The sequence below is a fragment of the Temnothorax longispinosus genome, chromosome 1 (assembly GCF_030848805.1).
Source record: "Temnothorax longispinosus isolate EJ_2023e chromosome 1, Tlon_JGU_v1, whole genome shotgun sequence".
NCBI classification, from domain to species: domain Eukaryota; kingdom Metazoa; phylum Arthropoda; class Insecta; order Hymenoptera; family Formicidae; genus Temnothorax; species Temnothorax longispinosus.
In genome coordinates, this window is record NC_092358.1 from 24,807,267 (window position 1) to 24,824,618 (window position 17,352).

The 17,352-nt window shown below is 42.7% G+C and overlaps 1 protein-coding gene across 6 annotated transcripts in view; it reads right to left on the bottom strand.

Moving 5' to 3' along the window:
• Window positions 1-17,082, bottom strand: part of Tgo (Aryl hydrocarbon receptor nuclear translocator homolog tgo) — a 36,818-nt gene extending 19,736 nt beyond the window's left edge. For 2 of the 6 annotated variants that reach the window (XM_071790620.1, XM_071790605.1), the window contains exon 1: window positions 10,426-12,987. In XM_071790620.1, coding sequence (XP_071646721.1) covers window positions 10,426-10,661 — 236 coding nt within the window. In that variant the 5' untranslated portion in view covers window positions 10,662-12,987. Of the gene's footprint in view, window positions 1-10,425; window positions 12,994-15,495; window positions 15,545-16,824 lie in introns of those variants that run through there. The other 4 variants (XM_071790623.1, XM_071790600.1, XM_071790590.1 and 1 more) reach the window with 4 other exon arrangements.
• Window positions 17,083-17,352: the final 270 nt, after the last annotated feature.

Consider the following 17,352-nt stretch of genomic DNA (forward strand, 5'->3'; position numbering starts at 1 on the left):
ATATCTCTTTCAATTCGCAATCGTAAGTTCCATAATATAAAGCTATTTTTGGCCATTGTTATCATAACAAGATCTCTCAGATAGAAGGATAACAGCTGATTATCATTCAGTTATCTGATGTAAAGAAATCACGTAAAGAAATTCCAGATATCTCTCTTAATCCGTATCGTCAGTTCCATACGAACTGACGATTATAATACAAATATACGATATAATATAAACATACAATAACAATTAATTAATTAATTATTCATCAGATTCTATGTACATGTATATTTAATCTCTGAAAAGATTTAAATAAGCGCGCGATTATCACGTCGATATCGCGCTTTGAATTCGCCGAAGAAACCCGGGAGCGAGAGCGTTTACGAGTCCTCGCTTTCGGAGGACGGTGAGAGGGACGGAGATAGATAAATCGGGGATCGATAAATCCGTCACCAATCGTCTCATTACCGGTGTAGGAGAGCGTGTGTACCGTCGTCTCTACCGAACGCGATAGAAAATTATGCTCTTATTGCGAGAGCAGAGAGCTCCACGCTCGCGCGCAGAAATCCGGCCGATCGTCAGTCTTGTATTGCACAGCGCCCGCGCGGGTGATGTACGATTCTGACCCTGAGCGAAAAAGCGAGACCCCTTTACTTACCGGCGCCCCTCCACCCACCGTTCCTCTGCTTCGCCCTATCCCGCCCGTACCCCGCTCGTGCCCCTCCGCGAGGCTCGCTCACCGGTGAACGTCGCGTTGAAGAGACGGTGTACGGCCTCTCTACGTCCCCTCCCCCCCTCTTTCGTTTCCCCGTCGCAAAGTCCATAGGACCCAACGGATCCGAGGTAGGGATGGTGTAGGGCCCGGCAGTGAGTGTATCCGGGTATCGCAAGCGCGAGGAGGCTTTGAGGGAGAGCCCCCCTTGCTCCTCCGTCTCCCTCTCCGTCATCTTCCTGCGCGGGAACCTTCTCGGTTCCCTTCGTCCCCACGTTCTCCGCGTTCCTTTTTTCCTGCTCCTTTTCCTCCTCGCGAGAGAGCGAGACGAATGGAGAGAAAGAGAGAGAGGGAGAGAAAAGAGAAGGAGAGGGGGAGTCGCGGAGACTTATGGAGTACATAATGATGCGCCCCGCGGTATTACGTCGACTTAACGGACGCGTATGCGTGCTTCGCAAGCGATGAAGTCGACGACGTCGAGAGGTATTCGCGGCGGGCGGGCAAAGCCTCAGGGTTGAAGTTTTAGAAGAAAAAAGAAATGGTCGCGTACGCAAATCGATCGTGAACAGTCGCTACGATTGAAGAGTGAAACTATTTCCGCATCCAAGGCCGGTATTCATAGTTATTTAAAATTGTCTTAAGTTCAATCTTAAGATGTCATGAACCAATCACAGAGCCGTATTAGCGTTTTAAGACATTACTTAAGACGATCTTGAAGACTATGAATACCGGCCCAAGATACCTATCTTAGATATCTCGTTCGTTATTTTTCAATTGCATTCAAATTTATAATATTTCCATCAGCTCTCTCTCTAAATGAGGTACGTCGATTCTACGTACCAGGTGTTGCTTTAATTCAATCCACATCCGCTGTGTACAAAATCCTTGGCTTACATCATTCGCTTATAAGCGAATATGAGGAAAATAAAGCTATAAATTTCGACCCCCCCTGCCCCTGTCCTGGAGCGAGAAAAGTATCCGAGGTAGAGCAACGATAAAGTGAAAATTATGGGGGAAAAAGGCAGCCGAAGGTGAGAGAGAGATAAATGTGTGACAGGGAGATGTATGAAGCGCATAATGATGCGCAGCGCAATATCACGTCGACTTAATAGGTGTTTCACAAATAGAAAATCGCGCGCGGTAGGCTTAGCGACTCTATTCGCTACGGGATTTATTTACGACGAACGAGGAGAGTACAGTTTTTCAATACCTAATGTCTATATACACGCTATTAAAATAATCTCAAAAATATAATTGCAACTTAAAAATTGTGAAAAAAAGGATTGATTTTATTTTATCAAAACGGTTTAGCTTAATTACGATTAAATCGCGATTAAGATTGCGTCAATTCCTTATTTAACCTTTACGAAAGGGTACTGTTATTTATGATATGATTATTATACTGTCAGATATTAGTTTGTAATATATAGATATTTGACATGTATTCTCTTTTACGGAGCGTAATGCAAGTATTAATTTATAATTAAATGTCATGTTCAACATATTCTATGATTGCATGTTATATCGATAAACATGTATAATATTAATGATTGCTAATCAGAAAATTCCACCAATTACTCCTCTACAATTGCGAGGAGAGCAATTCTCGGCCAGAAAAACTCTTGCCACTAACTTCAGCACGTTTCTTTCTCTGTAATTTTACAAGAGTAAGAATATAATTATGGAATTATTTTGATATGTATATAATGAAATTACATTGTTAAATAAAGCTTCAGCAGGGCAAGCAATGCGTTAAATCGTAATCTTTCGATTTATTTCAACTAAACCTTTTTTGAGGGGGAAATTAAAAAATGATTAAATAAATTTAAATCTGCATTCACGTCGGCGAATGCATTCCTGAGATTGGATGCAAATCCGAGAGAGAAGATACGCGGCTTTGACGCCGTTCTGCCATTACGGTAGTTTGACCTTTGACACGAAGGCGATTTGGGCAGTCCAGTTCGGAATTTCGGCGGCGCCGATTGAAGAACTGGACACAGACGCAATGCACAGTTACGGTGAAAGGGTTGCTCTCTCTCTCTCTCTCTCTCTCTCTCTCTCTCTTTCTCTCTCGTTTCATGTTCTCCACGTGCATTATAAGTAGACCCCGTAACGCGATCGAGGGGGTCAGGGCAGCCCCCCCCGCTCTATTTCCCTGTTTACGCGCCTCGGAACGCCCGATAATTTGTATACGTCGCGAAAACCGTGGGAACAAAAGCGCCGATACTTAGGTGTACGCGGCGATCGTTATCTCCGCTATCGGTATATACCGTCGTAAACTGTTGTGTCTTTTTAATGTAGCCGTGTTGCGCGGGAATAACGAACCGTCGCTCGAGAGAGCGGACACATGTACCCGCTATTGCAATACGCGCATACGCGGATACGATGCATTTCCGTTTATAAAGAATTGATAATTTAGCGAGACGATAGCCCGCGAATGTTCAAGCTGTTTGTCATATATGACGAAATGTGATGTCTGCTATTTTTCCCAATTGATAATTAGAAGATATGAGTGTATTTAATTCGAATATATGCGACTTTATAATATGTGATTGAACATAATTATTTAATAGCGGCGAACAATATTATCTGATAATAAACGTTTACAATTCGATAATAACAGCATGAATATTTATGAAATATTTAATAAATAAGATCGACATTTTGAACCAATAATTATTTACTTAAAAGTAAAAAAATATTTTATAACCAAAAATAAAAACATTTCGAATTATCGCACTGACTAATATTATTGTAGTTAAATAGATGTTTTTCAATTATGCTAAATAAGCGAAGTTTCTGCTAAATTTTTTATAATTATGAATTTATTTATATCTTAGTTATTTCAATCAAAAACACAAGTTTTACTTAAATTCTCATATTAATTATTAATCGTAAAAAGATACATGCGTTACATTAAAAAAATTCACATTATTAAAAAAAAGTTGACGGACACTGATCATCATAAAGATGCACGTGTTTCTGAGTTCTGTCGGCAGTTTTGCACCTTTCTTCTTAAAGAGCCAGAAAAAAAATACGATACTCTTGCGAAGAAGAAAAAGAAGAGGAATTCGTGTGACGTGTCCAGTTTACGGTGGCACCTTTTTGCATTTTTCCGTATGGCGCCAAAGTCACGACTTGACCCTGTCGTCTCCCTCTATCCCAACCTTCTTTCGTCCACGATCGTACTTTTGCATTTACGTTCGTCGTTCCTTAAGTAAGGTTCACGTATTACAACTACTCTTTTTACACGACGCCAAATGTATATCCAAGTACCTCCTAAGAAAGAGAAAGTACTCTATTTGGTACAGAAAGGCAAGATGATATTAGATGCTTAATATCTAAGCATCTGTTAATTAAATATCTATTAATTAAATTGTTAAGATAATACAAGTCATAATTTCAGTTACAAGAGATAAAATTTGCATAAAAATTTCCATAAAATACGTACTTCAATCGTGTTATTTTTCTCAATTTTGCATGGCCATAAACTCGAATGTATATCAATGGAAACAGAAAACACGGAAGAATCATTTTCGTTTATTTTACAAATCTGTCTGAGTTTCACGCGTTTAATTCAGAGAAGGATCGCCGGACGATTTTTAGCGAGCAAAAAAACGGAAGAGAAAAATAAGGGAAGAAGAGGAAGATCTCAGTAGTGCGATGCATCCTGAGATCGATCGCGGGCCGTGGAAAATCGTCACGGTGATCGGCGACGACGAGGGTCGGCAGGAGCGATCGAGGAGGTGGTGACCAATAAGGTCGCTGGAGAACGGATAAGAGTCGCGGAGTCGAAGAACGATGGACCGCCCCTCGCTCCGGCGGTAGTGCGCGAGGCCCACCAATGGCCACGCTGTTTTCGCCTTAATATGCAAGCCTGGCCGCCGGCATTACCGTTCTCGTAATGAAAAAATTACGTCACCCAGCCGCTTAGGCGTTAGATAGCCGATCGGCGCTATGAGACGCACCATCGTTGGACGTTCGTCGGCGCCGAGGCGATCTGAATGCCCGAGGCATTACGTGATCGATTCGATCTCGGGGGAGAAATATATTGTTATACATTTATATATTTATCGGGAATTCGTATATACGGAAATGAATTTAATGAGTCATTGATGAACGCGCGAAGTAATTTGATTATTTCAGATTAAATGTGAACCTTCTATGAAAGAAAATTTAATCTTTCAATAAAATTTCATTTATCGCGTAATTTTTAATAAGATTTCTCTCTTATGTACACTGATTTTGTTGATAAGTTTGGCTCTCTATTGGGCAATTTCAAGTTTCTTTGCTATATACACATGCTTCTTTGTTACTTTTGTTACACACGCAATATTCTGTCGACGTAGATTCTTGATATCAGAGATTGATATCTATACAGCCTTGTATTCATTGTTACATCGTATCCTGAATATTATCATAGATTCTCAATACCATATGTATCCTTGACACGATAAATCCCTGCATTTCTGTGATCCTCAATATCTTGATATTACAAATTCGTGATATTACAGACCCGCAAACTTAGCGATCTCTATATAGATCATAGATTGCCGCGGTATCGCATCTTGCTGTCTGTGCGCGAGCGGTGGAAGGAATCGGAGATGAGGCGCGTGAGAAGGGCTTAATGCAAGAAATTGTCTTTAAATCTATAGTATATTTACACGGTCTAAATTTACAGTATTTACAAAATCCTTAATTCGGTTACGCAAGTCCGCGAGCCACGGATTTGGAGTATTCGCGCACGCCGAAAGTTCTCCGTTCCACGAGCCACGGTTCGTACCGAAATCTAGGAAACTAGACGCGAGCCGCGAAAAGTTTCTCGGTATTATTTTTTACGCTAATAATAATATGTAAACCCTTCATAAATTCAGTACATCATGTTTTCTGTGTAATTTCGATTTTAAGGGACTGTAGTGTTATTTTTTTTGTATTAATTCGCAAAGTTTCCAAGTATTTACTTCATCGGGCGACATAGATGCCGATAGACATCGAGATTCGTTCGATTTTGTCCCATCGCACGCCGGCACGGAACGGATCAGAAACTCGACCGTTTTCACGCCTGAGAAAATCCTTATTGTCTAAGGCGGGTTGGTTTGCCTAGAGCGGAAAGTCACGCGAATCGACACACAAGGAAGAGGAAACGAGAAATGGACTTTAATTGCGCACGCCGTTTAGTACTTCTATATGCGTATAACAAACAGCAATGTACAACTGACTGCTTCTATTCGCCTTCCTTCCGTTCTGGATATTTCTTTTTTTTTCGCGTTATTTTTAACGGTTCGTATTTCTATAATAATTTACAAATTTCTCAAATATTAAATAACAAAATAATAAATAATAACACAAGAGAAAAAGCAACAAAAAGAGATCTAAGTTTTATTCCATATAATTTTACGATGTCTCATATTTTATTTTTATTTTATGTCTAATAGGGAAACTAGATATATCATATTTATTCAAGTTTTATTTCACATAATTTTATGATCTCATAATTTTATAATTTTATATTTGTATTTTTAATTTATGTCTAATAAGTAAAGTAGAGAAATAAAAGAAATATTGAATGTTGAGAGATTAGTTTCTGTTACGATAATTTTGATGGCGAAAAACGAAGAACTTCAACTTGCTGTCAGTTTGTTTTATTTTTACCTTTTGTGATTCCCCATTCAACGGCGTGCGCGCGTCCAGATGCATGTCGATCGTGTATGACATAAATATGCATCGCGGCCCGCGCGTACGGAGCGTTACTAACAGGGTCTTAATTATGAATGAAAATAATACGCGCGCTTCAATCTCGTAACACACTTTCCTCGGCGTCAAGCCATCCGGTTCAACGACTCCTCTGCGGCAGAAGCGTGCGGAAAAATATCGTGCCCGCGCACACGAGAACGAATATGACGCCGATAATCACGGCCAAGCGATTTGTACGCTCGCTTGTTCTTCTCTCCGTCACATGCTGACGTCGATAATCGGTCGATTAGATTTGTGTTAACTAAAAGTCGAACGAACGTCAGAATTCTTTCCACAACGCTGCGATTTTTCAAACTAAATATCAGAGTCCTAAAATTATAATAAAATAAGTGATAAAAGCTCATATTTCCCTCTCATTAATGGACAATGTTTCAATTTTTTTCCGGATAATTCTGCATGCCAGCAGTGTCCGGCGTCTTCTTTTTTTCACGACGAAACTCGCCCACTTGCCGAGTTTGCCGGGCAAGGCAGCGGGATTCGGGGAAACGATGTTATTGCGTAACGTAATGATCTGGTAATCGGTCACGTGGATTTGCGTTGGACCGGGCCGGCCGCAAATCTCCGCTACGTGACGAATTCCGCGACGAGCGGGTTTTGCCGCGTGCCTGCGCCCGCACGTGAGTGCACCATCCGCACGCGCGACGCGGCGCTAAGCTCCTCGCATTAATTCGCGCGCTTCTGCAATCGACGATAGTTTGTTTGCTCCGTGGCGAACGATGCGTCGCACCACGCGGCTGCAAGCTGCACGAGGACGACGAGCAAATCGAGAACGCACAGCAACGCTGCTGCTGCTGCTGCTGCTGCGTAACACCTCATTAGCGTTCGCGGAAATAAGGCCGCGCGCCGCCCGTCCGCGTCGCGAGAATTCTTTCGCTTTTGTAACAGCAGCGCGTGGCGTGCGGCAGCGGTGCTTGATCGACAAAAAAAATCGCATGCATATCAATTTTTAATTATATCCGTTAGAGATTTCTTTTCATTGACAGTTATCATTTTTACCTCTTTGAGTTTTATTCTCTTGAAAATGTGATAAAAAAAAATATTCAAAGAACAAAATAAAGAACGATTATTGATTACATATATAACGGAAGAATCCTTCTGTTACTTTAATCAAGAATATTATTGAAGAGAACAGAAAGCTATATATATTATTTTATTCATTGTTTTATAATTAACTTTTAATATATAACTTGAATAACATCTTTATGAAAAGCCGAGTGCTCCTTTGTTTGTCCTTCACGGTTTGAGATTCAGAGCTGTCCGTGCGCCCGTAAACGTAGGTACTCTGTTTTGCATGGCGTGTGCGTGCAAGGATACACGTATTAAATGCACGCCCTCTCTGTTGTTGTTCGACGTTAATTGCGCGCAGTAATCATTTTAACGTACGTTCTAATTATGCGAATGCTATTTGGATTACATTTGCATCGTATAAAAACTCCCGATGCGCTACTGTTCTTCGGCAAACGTGGTACTTAATACAGACCGAAGTTTTTTAATCTCGCCAAATAATCCCGTTTTATCTGGTCAATAAAATTTATCGGCGACGGTGTAAAAACTTTCATCGCAATTGTCGATAAAATTCGCACCTATCGCGCGACGGCATTTTTGTTAATACATATTTTTAGATATCTGGGCTTATCGCGCCGCACGTGCCTAGGACTATAATTATGAGTATCCTTCTCGTAATATCGTCTCGCCACGAGTTTCGTTATGGTTCCGAGAGATTATCGTTATCGTTGTTTCGATGACTGTACCCCAAGTATCGCTTCATTCAAGGCCGCGCGCGCGAAAAGTTTTTTTTATACAAGATACACGTGTCTTTGTGTGGAATACATCGCAGGGAAACGGAGCGACGCGAGTTCGATTTAAAAATGCAGTTCGAGCCTGGCACAAGCGAGGAAGCAAGACACCTCGGTCGTATCGTGTTACTTTATTGTAGAACGTTTTCTTCATTGAAAATACTATCAAGAAGCTAAAAAGAAAGATTATCTCTCATTGTATAAAATTGTATAAAAAAGTGTATATGATTATGTTGTCTTTTTAATTACACAAATCATATTACTAATATACTCTTCAGAATATCACATTTGACAGTTTAATACAGTTGCTTTAATTCTAAAAAACAAGGACTGTCTACAACAGCTAGAGTCTACCAAACCGTTTGCCTTCGTGTTTTTCGTGAATTCTTATGCCTCGGTCTCTAAGAAAAATTCAACGTCGGTTCGATATCTAATAAAATAATTCAGATCGAGTCGTGAGAGAACGAGGTGTGAATCTATTGAAAATTCTCACTTTGGCCGCACATCTCCCCGGAGGGAGAGCAACAAGTGAGTAAACATCCATGCCACGGATCCTCGAGTCCGCGCGAATCGTCGCCGCGCGATTGAATCGGACAGCAATGTTGCAAGTCCAAAGCTGCCAGCGAAACGGCCAGGAATATCGTGACACGCGTACGTCCGACCGCTAAGAGACGAAGCTGGGATCAATGGCGCGTGACTGCGTCGGGTTCGTCGAAAGTGAGGCGGAGATATAATGGCTGAATGGGAGAGAAGGGGAAAAACGCTCCCCTTCGCACTCGTTTCACCCCAGAGCGGGGTCGGCTGCTATTTTCGATAGATCGACCTTTCACCCCATCGCAGAAATACCGAAGCACGGACGCGCTCCTAAACGGAAAACGCGCGAATGGAAAGTTACGGCTTATTGTCAGACTAGAATACGCAGAAAAATATAGTCGGCACGTCATATCGGTGAAGTGCGAAAAAAATAGTTAGCACAATTGAATCTTATCTGAAAGCAAATAAAAGATAAATTTAAGAAAAAAAATGAGAAAGATATCGTAATCAGTAACTGTAACGTGCAAGTTTTTGTGCATGGAAATGATTGTACGTCGAATTTTTTCCTATATACGTCATATTCGATGTATGTATGTATTGAAATATCCAGCCAGTTAAGTTGCAGCGAAAAACAAAATCGTTACGCGAGCTGTCCGTCGACGTGCTGATGCGGATGAAAACTTGCTGATTCTGCAATAACATTCCGTATAAAGACCAACAATAATACGCGACGATGACGGGCATGGAATAAAATTACGCGACGTAAAGCTATACTTACATTTTTAACGCATTTCTGTGTGGTCAACATTTTAGATTTGGTTTTAATTTTTAATAGATTGCATCTCTTTGCAAATGTGAATTTTTATACAACTACAATATATTAAATAATACTGTAAACACGATACTGATTTTAGCGAAAGTCCTCGTTCAAATTAATTAATTTATTTTTGGATACCAATTTTATAATCTTAATTTTGCTTCATTTATTTTAGAATATATTAATCGATAGTAATATCATTGAAGATGTAGTCCAGCATCTCTTTTCAGAATTTTTTAACCGATAAATACTTCGCTTTTTATGCCACCTTTTACGCCGAAATTTGTCGATAATCGAGCTATCTCAATTCAAAGGTGGTTGCTACGCTCCTTTCTCTCTGTTTTTCTTTTTTTTTTCTTCCGCGCAATCGCGAAACAAGCGCATTCTGCGAATTGTTGGCATCATGTCAGAATGACTCGTCGGCTGATGAATTGCAATGTAGCGAGCGCTAATTGAAGGCGGGTAATTAAGACGGCTGAGAGTTTGTACGCCTTAGAATCTATATTCACGAAAGTTTCGCCGCAATCGAGGGACTCACGTAAAGCACGATAGAGATAAACGTCATAAAAATTATCAAGCCGATAACCACGCTGTAAAAAGTATTTTCATATCGTATGTTTATGTGTGTATATAAAACGCAGTATATTGAAAGATTTAAAAAGAAACAATGCGAGTAATAATCTATCCGACCCCAGTGCATATTTTTACAGATAAAATATCACGGAAAATGTAAATTAAAAAATTCACTATGCGCGCAGAAATGTGCATGTCCCAAAGAGAGAGAGAGAAAAAAAAAATATAACGACGAAATAACGGTGCCCTTTTACCTCCGTCTTTTCGACTCCGGCTGGGCCTGCTGGATGTGATGGGGCGATAGGTCGGGCCCGTAAGACAGAAGTTGACTTCCTGTGGTGACGGGACAGACGGGCGGGGGCGGCGGCGGCGGCGGTGGCGGGCCTAACTGGTAGCCCCCCACCGTGGCGGAGGGGGCCGCGTAATGCGAGGGGCCCGGTCCGAGACCGACCCCGTAGCCCGCGCTGCCCGCCGACCCGCCCCCGTACATGCCGCTGCTACCGGGATACTCTATTTTGGCGGTTTTTTCTTGCTATAGCCAACTCGATTATCGGAGAATAAAACGTGTATCACTCTCTCGCGGAGGCGTCACCCAGCGAGTTAACACTCCATATCGCCGCTGCAGATTACTCGTCGGCGCACTATCGCAGTTTCACGGAGATCGTCGTTGCACGCTCTTCGTATCGTTATCGAATCGCGCTTAAATTACCGGCATTACCGAATCGTCCATGTTACCTCGCGATTATTCACCGATGTACTTTTGTATCTCCTCATAAAAATAATCGTATGGTTGCGTCCATTGTCAAGTTAATCACACATTATTCTTAAATTATCAACTTGTCGTCTTATCGCGCCGAGATTATCGCACTTTTGTACATTTAATGAAATTTATATTGTCGGATTTAGGACGAGAAGAAAGTATGGAATTTTGGAGAATAATCGTTAACCTCGCGAATTTATTTATTTATATTCACACAGCACAAGGCTTATTAACTCTCGAACTATTCGGTAACGACTCTGTCGCACCAGATTGGTGCTCGCTTCTTAAAGACACACACATATATATGTACACACATACTCAAACATATTTGTTTCGAGTCCCGAGAGGACTCGCGAAAATCGCACGTTACCACAATACACTTCCATCTGTTAGAAATTTCCCCAAAAACTTATCGCACGATAAATTATTCTGACACAGTAGATAATTCGTCCACGCAAGGTGCTTTCATTCACAGCTTCCGCACAGCATCCGTATCCGTACTCTATCCTTGTTATCAGTTCATTATACACAGTCTTCGAATTGGCGGAATATGCGCCAAGTACGTCACATTCTTCTAACCCCGATCGCACGAAGAAATTCGCGATAAAACGTAGTTTTCACCCTCGTCCCTTGATCGCATCTCGTCATGTTGCGCTTCGGTCTTCGTGAAATAAAAAAGAAAACATCTTGACGGTTTAATAGCTCGAGTGCACGATTTCGAGGTTCCTGATACAGAAACTCGTTCGACTATGTTGCGCTCGCCTTCCACCGAATTATCTTGTCATCTCGTTACCCGGAGCAAGATGTAGATCTACCATCGGTCTACCAAGCAGTTTTGTACTTCGCGTTTCCCTCTTCAGCGTTAGCCGGGGATACTTCAAGAGTTTCGAAGGCTCCACAGTTTCGAAGGCCTTTGTATCTAAATTCTACTCACGTTCGCTCGTGTACTTCTTCACCGATCTTGAAAAGAGCGCGCGATGGTATATTTTAATAAATTATACTTTAATCATTTGATATTCGCTTATTTTATCTGCGCACTTCGAAAATTTATTCTAACATAATAATTGACGAGAGAAATATGTGTTTGTTTCTACCAGATAATGGAAATTTCCATTAAAGATTAATCATTCGAGACTGCGTACGCTTGGTCCACGAATTGTATGGCAATCTTTCGACGAAGACAAAGATAAGCGAAAACGGGAGCTTTATCTGGGATTGGCCCCCCCGGAATTGTCTTTATCTGCGACTGAGAAGGTCCGACGTTTTCCGATATGTCCCTCTTCTTGATGTGCGCACAAAATATAATTTTGGTTCCGTTGCTTTCATCTACTCCGTGGGAGTATCATGAAGAATCCTCGAAGTTGGCGCATGAGGATGTGCCGCTGCAAATGAGCGACCTTCTTTCCCGCACGGCGGATTTCGCAATTCGAATAAAAGTCGCTTCTCTCTAATAGATAAACTCCTCGTGTTTCGCTAGTCAACGCGACGGCACGATTAATCGACCAAGAAAGAAAGTACGGGAGAAGCAAAAGAAGCTCGTTACGGAAGTGCGCCTCCGGCGCGGCGGTGATTTCGATTTTGGAAAGCGTCAAATCGGCCACTTTCACGAGGTGAGCTCTATTCGCTTGCCAATAACAAATTTGCCCGCCTACGCTCTATAAACTATTGTTTGTTTCTTTTCCGCTCTTCCAGTAGCCGACGAGAGCGGTACTCACTCCCGGAGAAAAGTCCTCTGATGGGTCCCCCGGGTTCCCAGAACTTGATCGCGAATCCGAGAACGTCACGAGACTCTCGATCTCGTCGGGCCGTCGTTGCACTCGCGCCGAATTCTGCACGTTCCTTTCGTCGCACTGTCGCGTACGATCCACGGGACAATCGCGCTAATCTTTCCCTCGTCTCGCGATTTCCTCAGAGCGACGGCCATCGCTGAAGCGGTTCGCGCGCGTCGCGATCACTTGTCCCGAAGAATTCCGTTCAAAGCCATTCGATCGATTCGCAAGTTAAGCGAGGCGAATTAGCTTATTTTCGAAACGAAATGACTGTGGAGCAATTTCGTTACGATATCCTGTCGAGTTAGATCCTGTCGAATTCCTGTTGCTTCGCAGGATGCGTCCGTGGGCTTCTATCCCTCAGGATGTTTTACCAATCTGCTTGATTATTTTCCAAAATCGTTATTTATATATTTAGGATGTGGAGTCTTGATGGCTGATTCTGTAGAGAATCTAATCGCGCACCCTCAAATCCTCGTCGTACCGGAAATCATATGGCGAACGGTGATCACTGGTCTCCGAAACGTTTGTTCTTCGCAGTTGATGTCGAAAATTCAGATCCCGGCATCGTAAAATGAACTCGTCGCTCGTTCGAAATCAACTCGGCTGAGCTCGCGTAACGAGAAACGCACGCAAATCACGGATGCGTCAAATTCCCGCGTAAAACCGTGCCACAAAATTCCTCGGTTACACCGCGGTCACCAGCAACGAATGAGTTCCTTCTCTTTAAAATCTTTAATGAGTAATAAAATCAATAATAAAACCTTATCGTGATACGCTTTTCTTGCTCGTCTAAAGTTCAGTGTCTGATATGTCAATAAAGAGGTCGATCTTTCCTCAGAATTTTACGACTAAAATTCTCGCCGCGATTCGGCGATAATCAAAGCGTGCCTTTTCAATCAGATGACTTGATATTTTTCATATTTAACACAGAACTCCACATATTTAATTTTCAATACCAAAATAGTTCACATTTTTCAAATATTTTACAAAATCTTCAAGTTTTTCCAGCTACGTTTGTTAAAAATCCTACGATTAATCAAGATCGATTTTTTTCTTCAACGATGAGCCTAATTCACTGAGAGCCAAACGAGAGAACGTTTGACGGCACACGCGGCCAGGCGTCCAATTTTCGGCGCCAAAATTCTCGTCGCGGCGCACTCTCGGATAATGGCGCGTCGGCGTGCGTCGCGTCGCGGTCTCGATCACGATCGATGAAGATCGCGGGCGAAGTGACGCGGAAAGACGTTTCACGGACGTGAGTATGGACGGACGAACGGACGGACGGACGGATGGGTCGCCGACTAGCCACCACCCACAACTCGCTAGTGACTGATTCCACCATAGCCACATAATGTGCTGCTGCGGTATACCCCAGTGAGGACTATCACTTCTCCCACCAGAGAGCCCGGGACAGCCACCGTTGCGAAGCCACGACTTTTAACCGGGATGCATCGTCGCCGCTCGCGAGCGAGCGAGCGAGTACGGAGTAGGCGTTTCGGGATTCTCCCTTTTCGAGATTAATTCGAAAGATCTTGTCACCGGACCTTGACTCGACTTTTTTCAACTTCTCACATTCGTTCGGTGACAAAAATTAGGTATATTAACACGTATCTAAAGTTAAATTCTTCATTCGGATGTGTTCTGCCGCTCTTTATGGATAAGGACGCAACTGGAGAACCGGAACTTCTTAATATCTCATGAGAGACCACTCTAGGAGCAAAAGAAAATAAACGTCTAGAGTTTATCTTCGGAATTCTTATTTAAAACCTGCCAGGAATTATTCTCCGATTATCTTTAAATTCTTCGACATTGTAAATGTAAATGTTTAGAATGATTTCTTTACACGCGATACACACGCAACAGTGAAAATTGATAAAAGTAAATATATATACATATGTATATATCAGAATGAGTGGGAATGGCAATATAGAAAGCAGAGCGGACGTATTCAGTCTTATCGCGCCGAAAGGATCGTGCCAGTCGGGTCCGACAGATCGGAAATTCACGATATAAGAGGGTCGCGGGAGTGTGTTGATACAACGGCGGGTTGACATTTGTGCCTGCTTCGCGTGCCGAAGCCGCGCGGCAGAAAAGTGTTTTCGAGAAAGACTCCGCGCGCCGGTAAAAGTAAGCGCGCGGCGCTTACGATAACGAAGCGTTTTCTTGAGCGATGTCGCAACGCGCGGGGCCGCTCTCGCAGCGCGTATATTGGCCGAGCAGCAGCATTGTAAAAGCCGGGGTAGCGGAGAACTGCCTACTGTGTTATGTGTGGCGAACGCCGTAACTGATCCCGGCGCTGCATCATTTCTCGGAACTGCGTCAATCAAGCGCGCGACACCAAGTTCTCGCCGTGCATGTAAACCGGTAACACGGCGAAATTTCACCGGCGATCGTTAACGCCGAAGCCAGCTATTTTCGTCGTCTCAAACGTCTTTACCGGACGATCTTTTCTCTCGCTCCCCTCGCGTGATCCGAGGACTCGATACGAAAAGTGCAAACGCACATGGACAAATTTCATATAAGAATTGTTTATATTATTTTAAGCGAAACGTCATGCGTACAAATATTTTTTCTTGAAATTTTATTCAATGCCTTTCTCTGTATCATATGCTTCTAAATAAATGTATTATCAAATCTTGGTTCAGAAAAATATACCCAAGTCTCCATTTGTGTATTTAGACTTATATCTAAGATACGATATATTTAAATACCTATAGGCTGATTAAACGGTTACATTTAAACGACTTGGTAGAAATTATCTCATGCAAAATTAAGTATGCATTATGACTCACCCTATGTGGACAGAGCCTCGCTTCTGTGCCATTTTGCTTGGGTCACTCCCTGTATGTAAAACAATATACATTAGTATGACGATAAACAACTTTCTTACAAGACTTGATTTGAATGCGGCCCAGAATTTAGATCAGTGAATTACTGCTATACTGGAATGTGAATTCAACTCTAGAAAAAAAAGGAGACGGAAAGAGGTGGAGAACTATAACTAGCCATCCTTTTCTATTGCTGTGCTCTTTGAGAACAATTGAAAACCATTGACCAATCAACATTCGCTAAACAGAATAGTTCCTAATTACCCGCTTTTTCTTGTCGCCTATTAGGCGCTAAGGATAGAATTCACATTTCAGTATAGTCTATCTATAGCTCACTCAGAGAGAGAGAGAGAGAGAGAGAGAGAGAGAGAGAGAGACTTAGATATAAAATACTCAAAGATTACTAGAACTCAACAAGTTCAAAATCTTCGTTCTATTAAAATTTGCATTTAATTCTCCGGGACATTCTCTATATAATTTACGCTACTTGAAAATTCGTATCTTGCAATAAGGATTAACGATCACGTGGCAACTACGATTGCTGACGCAACATGGTTCGAGTAGCCAGTCACATCAATGTTGATTAATATGTAACTATTGTAATCAATCTTTCTACCTTCTGCAACTTTTAAGATTAAAGTTATGAGTCAGGAAAGGATTCGGTTCGCTCATATATAAGGATTAACGACCACGTGGTAACTACGATTGCTGACGCAACTTGATTCGAATAACCAGTCACATCAACGTTGATTAATATGTAACTATTGTAATCAATCTTTCTAACTTCTGCAACTTTTAAGATTAAAGTTATGAGTCAGGAAAGGATTCGGTTCGCTCATAATAGCTTATTAACTACTGCTGCAACTCTTACCAGTCTGTGCCAGCATTGAGCCAGCAACGCTAACCACACCAGCAAGATTTTTATGTATTCTATCGCGCCTAATACGAAGGCGGTCGAAAGATCACTATCTACAATTTGATCGAACAGAATTCATTCTACGGCTCGGCCTCGCAATTCCGCACGGCAAAACTGGAGCAATTTAGGTGGACGTAGTAGTCTAGCTTGGATTGCGCGTGCACGCGGGAGCGTACGGGGGGGAAAAATCGTAGGAAAGAGCGATCCTTCTCTTTTTTTTTCGGGAGAGATCCGTCGCGAGTTTTCCACGCGCGGAAGCAAGCGTGGTTTCGACGCGTCGCGTCGGCTCGGGCCGCGTCGACCGGGGAAACGCGGGCGGAACGTCTCGAGGCCGAGAGACGGACGAGAGCGGTAACAAAACCCGCGGCTGGATTTACCTGGAATAGAATGGGCGATCGAGGATACCGTGAACATTCAGCCGGGATTTCCTGTTGCCACGATGCGACAAAAAAACGATGCGCGCGGGACGCGTGGGGATATCGACGCGGACGTATGACGGCTACGACACTCCGCACCGACATCAAAACTGGGTGTTTACACTTGGCAGTCGCGCCATTTTGGAGTTTCCACTCTGCTCCGGAGTCCGGGGTTTTATTTTCACGCACGCACACGGGGGCCCCGCACACGGAAGCGCCGCGGGGAACGACGGAAACGCCGCGCGGCGCGCCATCTGGCGGCCACGCGCCGCAAGCCGATCCGTCCGCGAGGCCTGTTATTTGATACCGTTGATACGATAGAAATCGCGACGATCCGATTGTCGTGATATATCTGAATTCACTCCGAATCAGCGAATCTGAATATCGTTATCGCGATATCCGACTCGATCGAAATGTCTCTGACACGCGGATTCGACTATTTTACTTGGCAACGAATAAATTCGCCGACAAACGTATGCGTATGTCCCG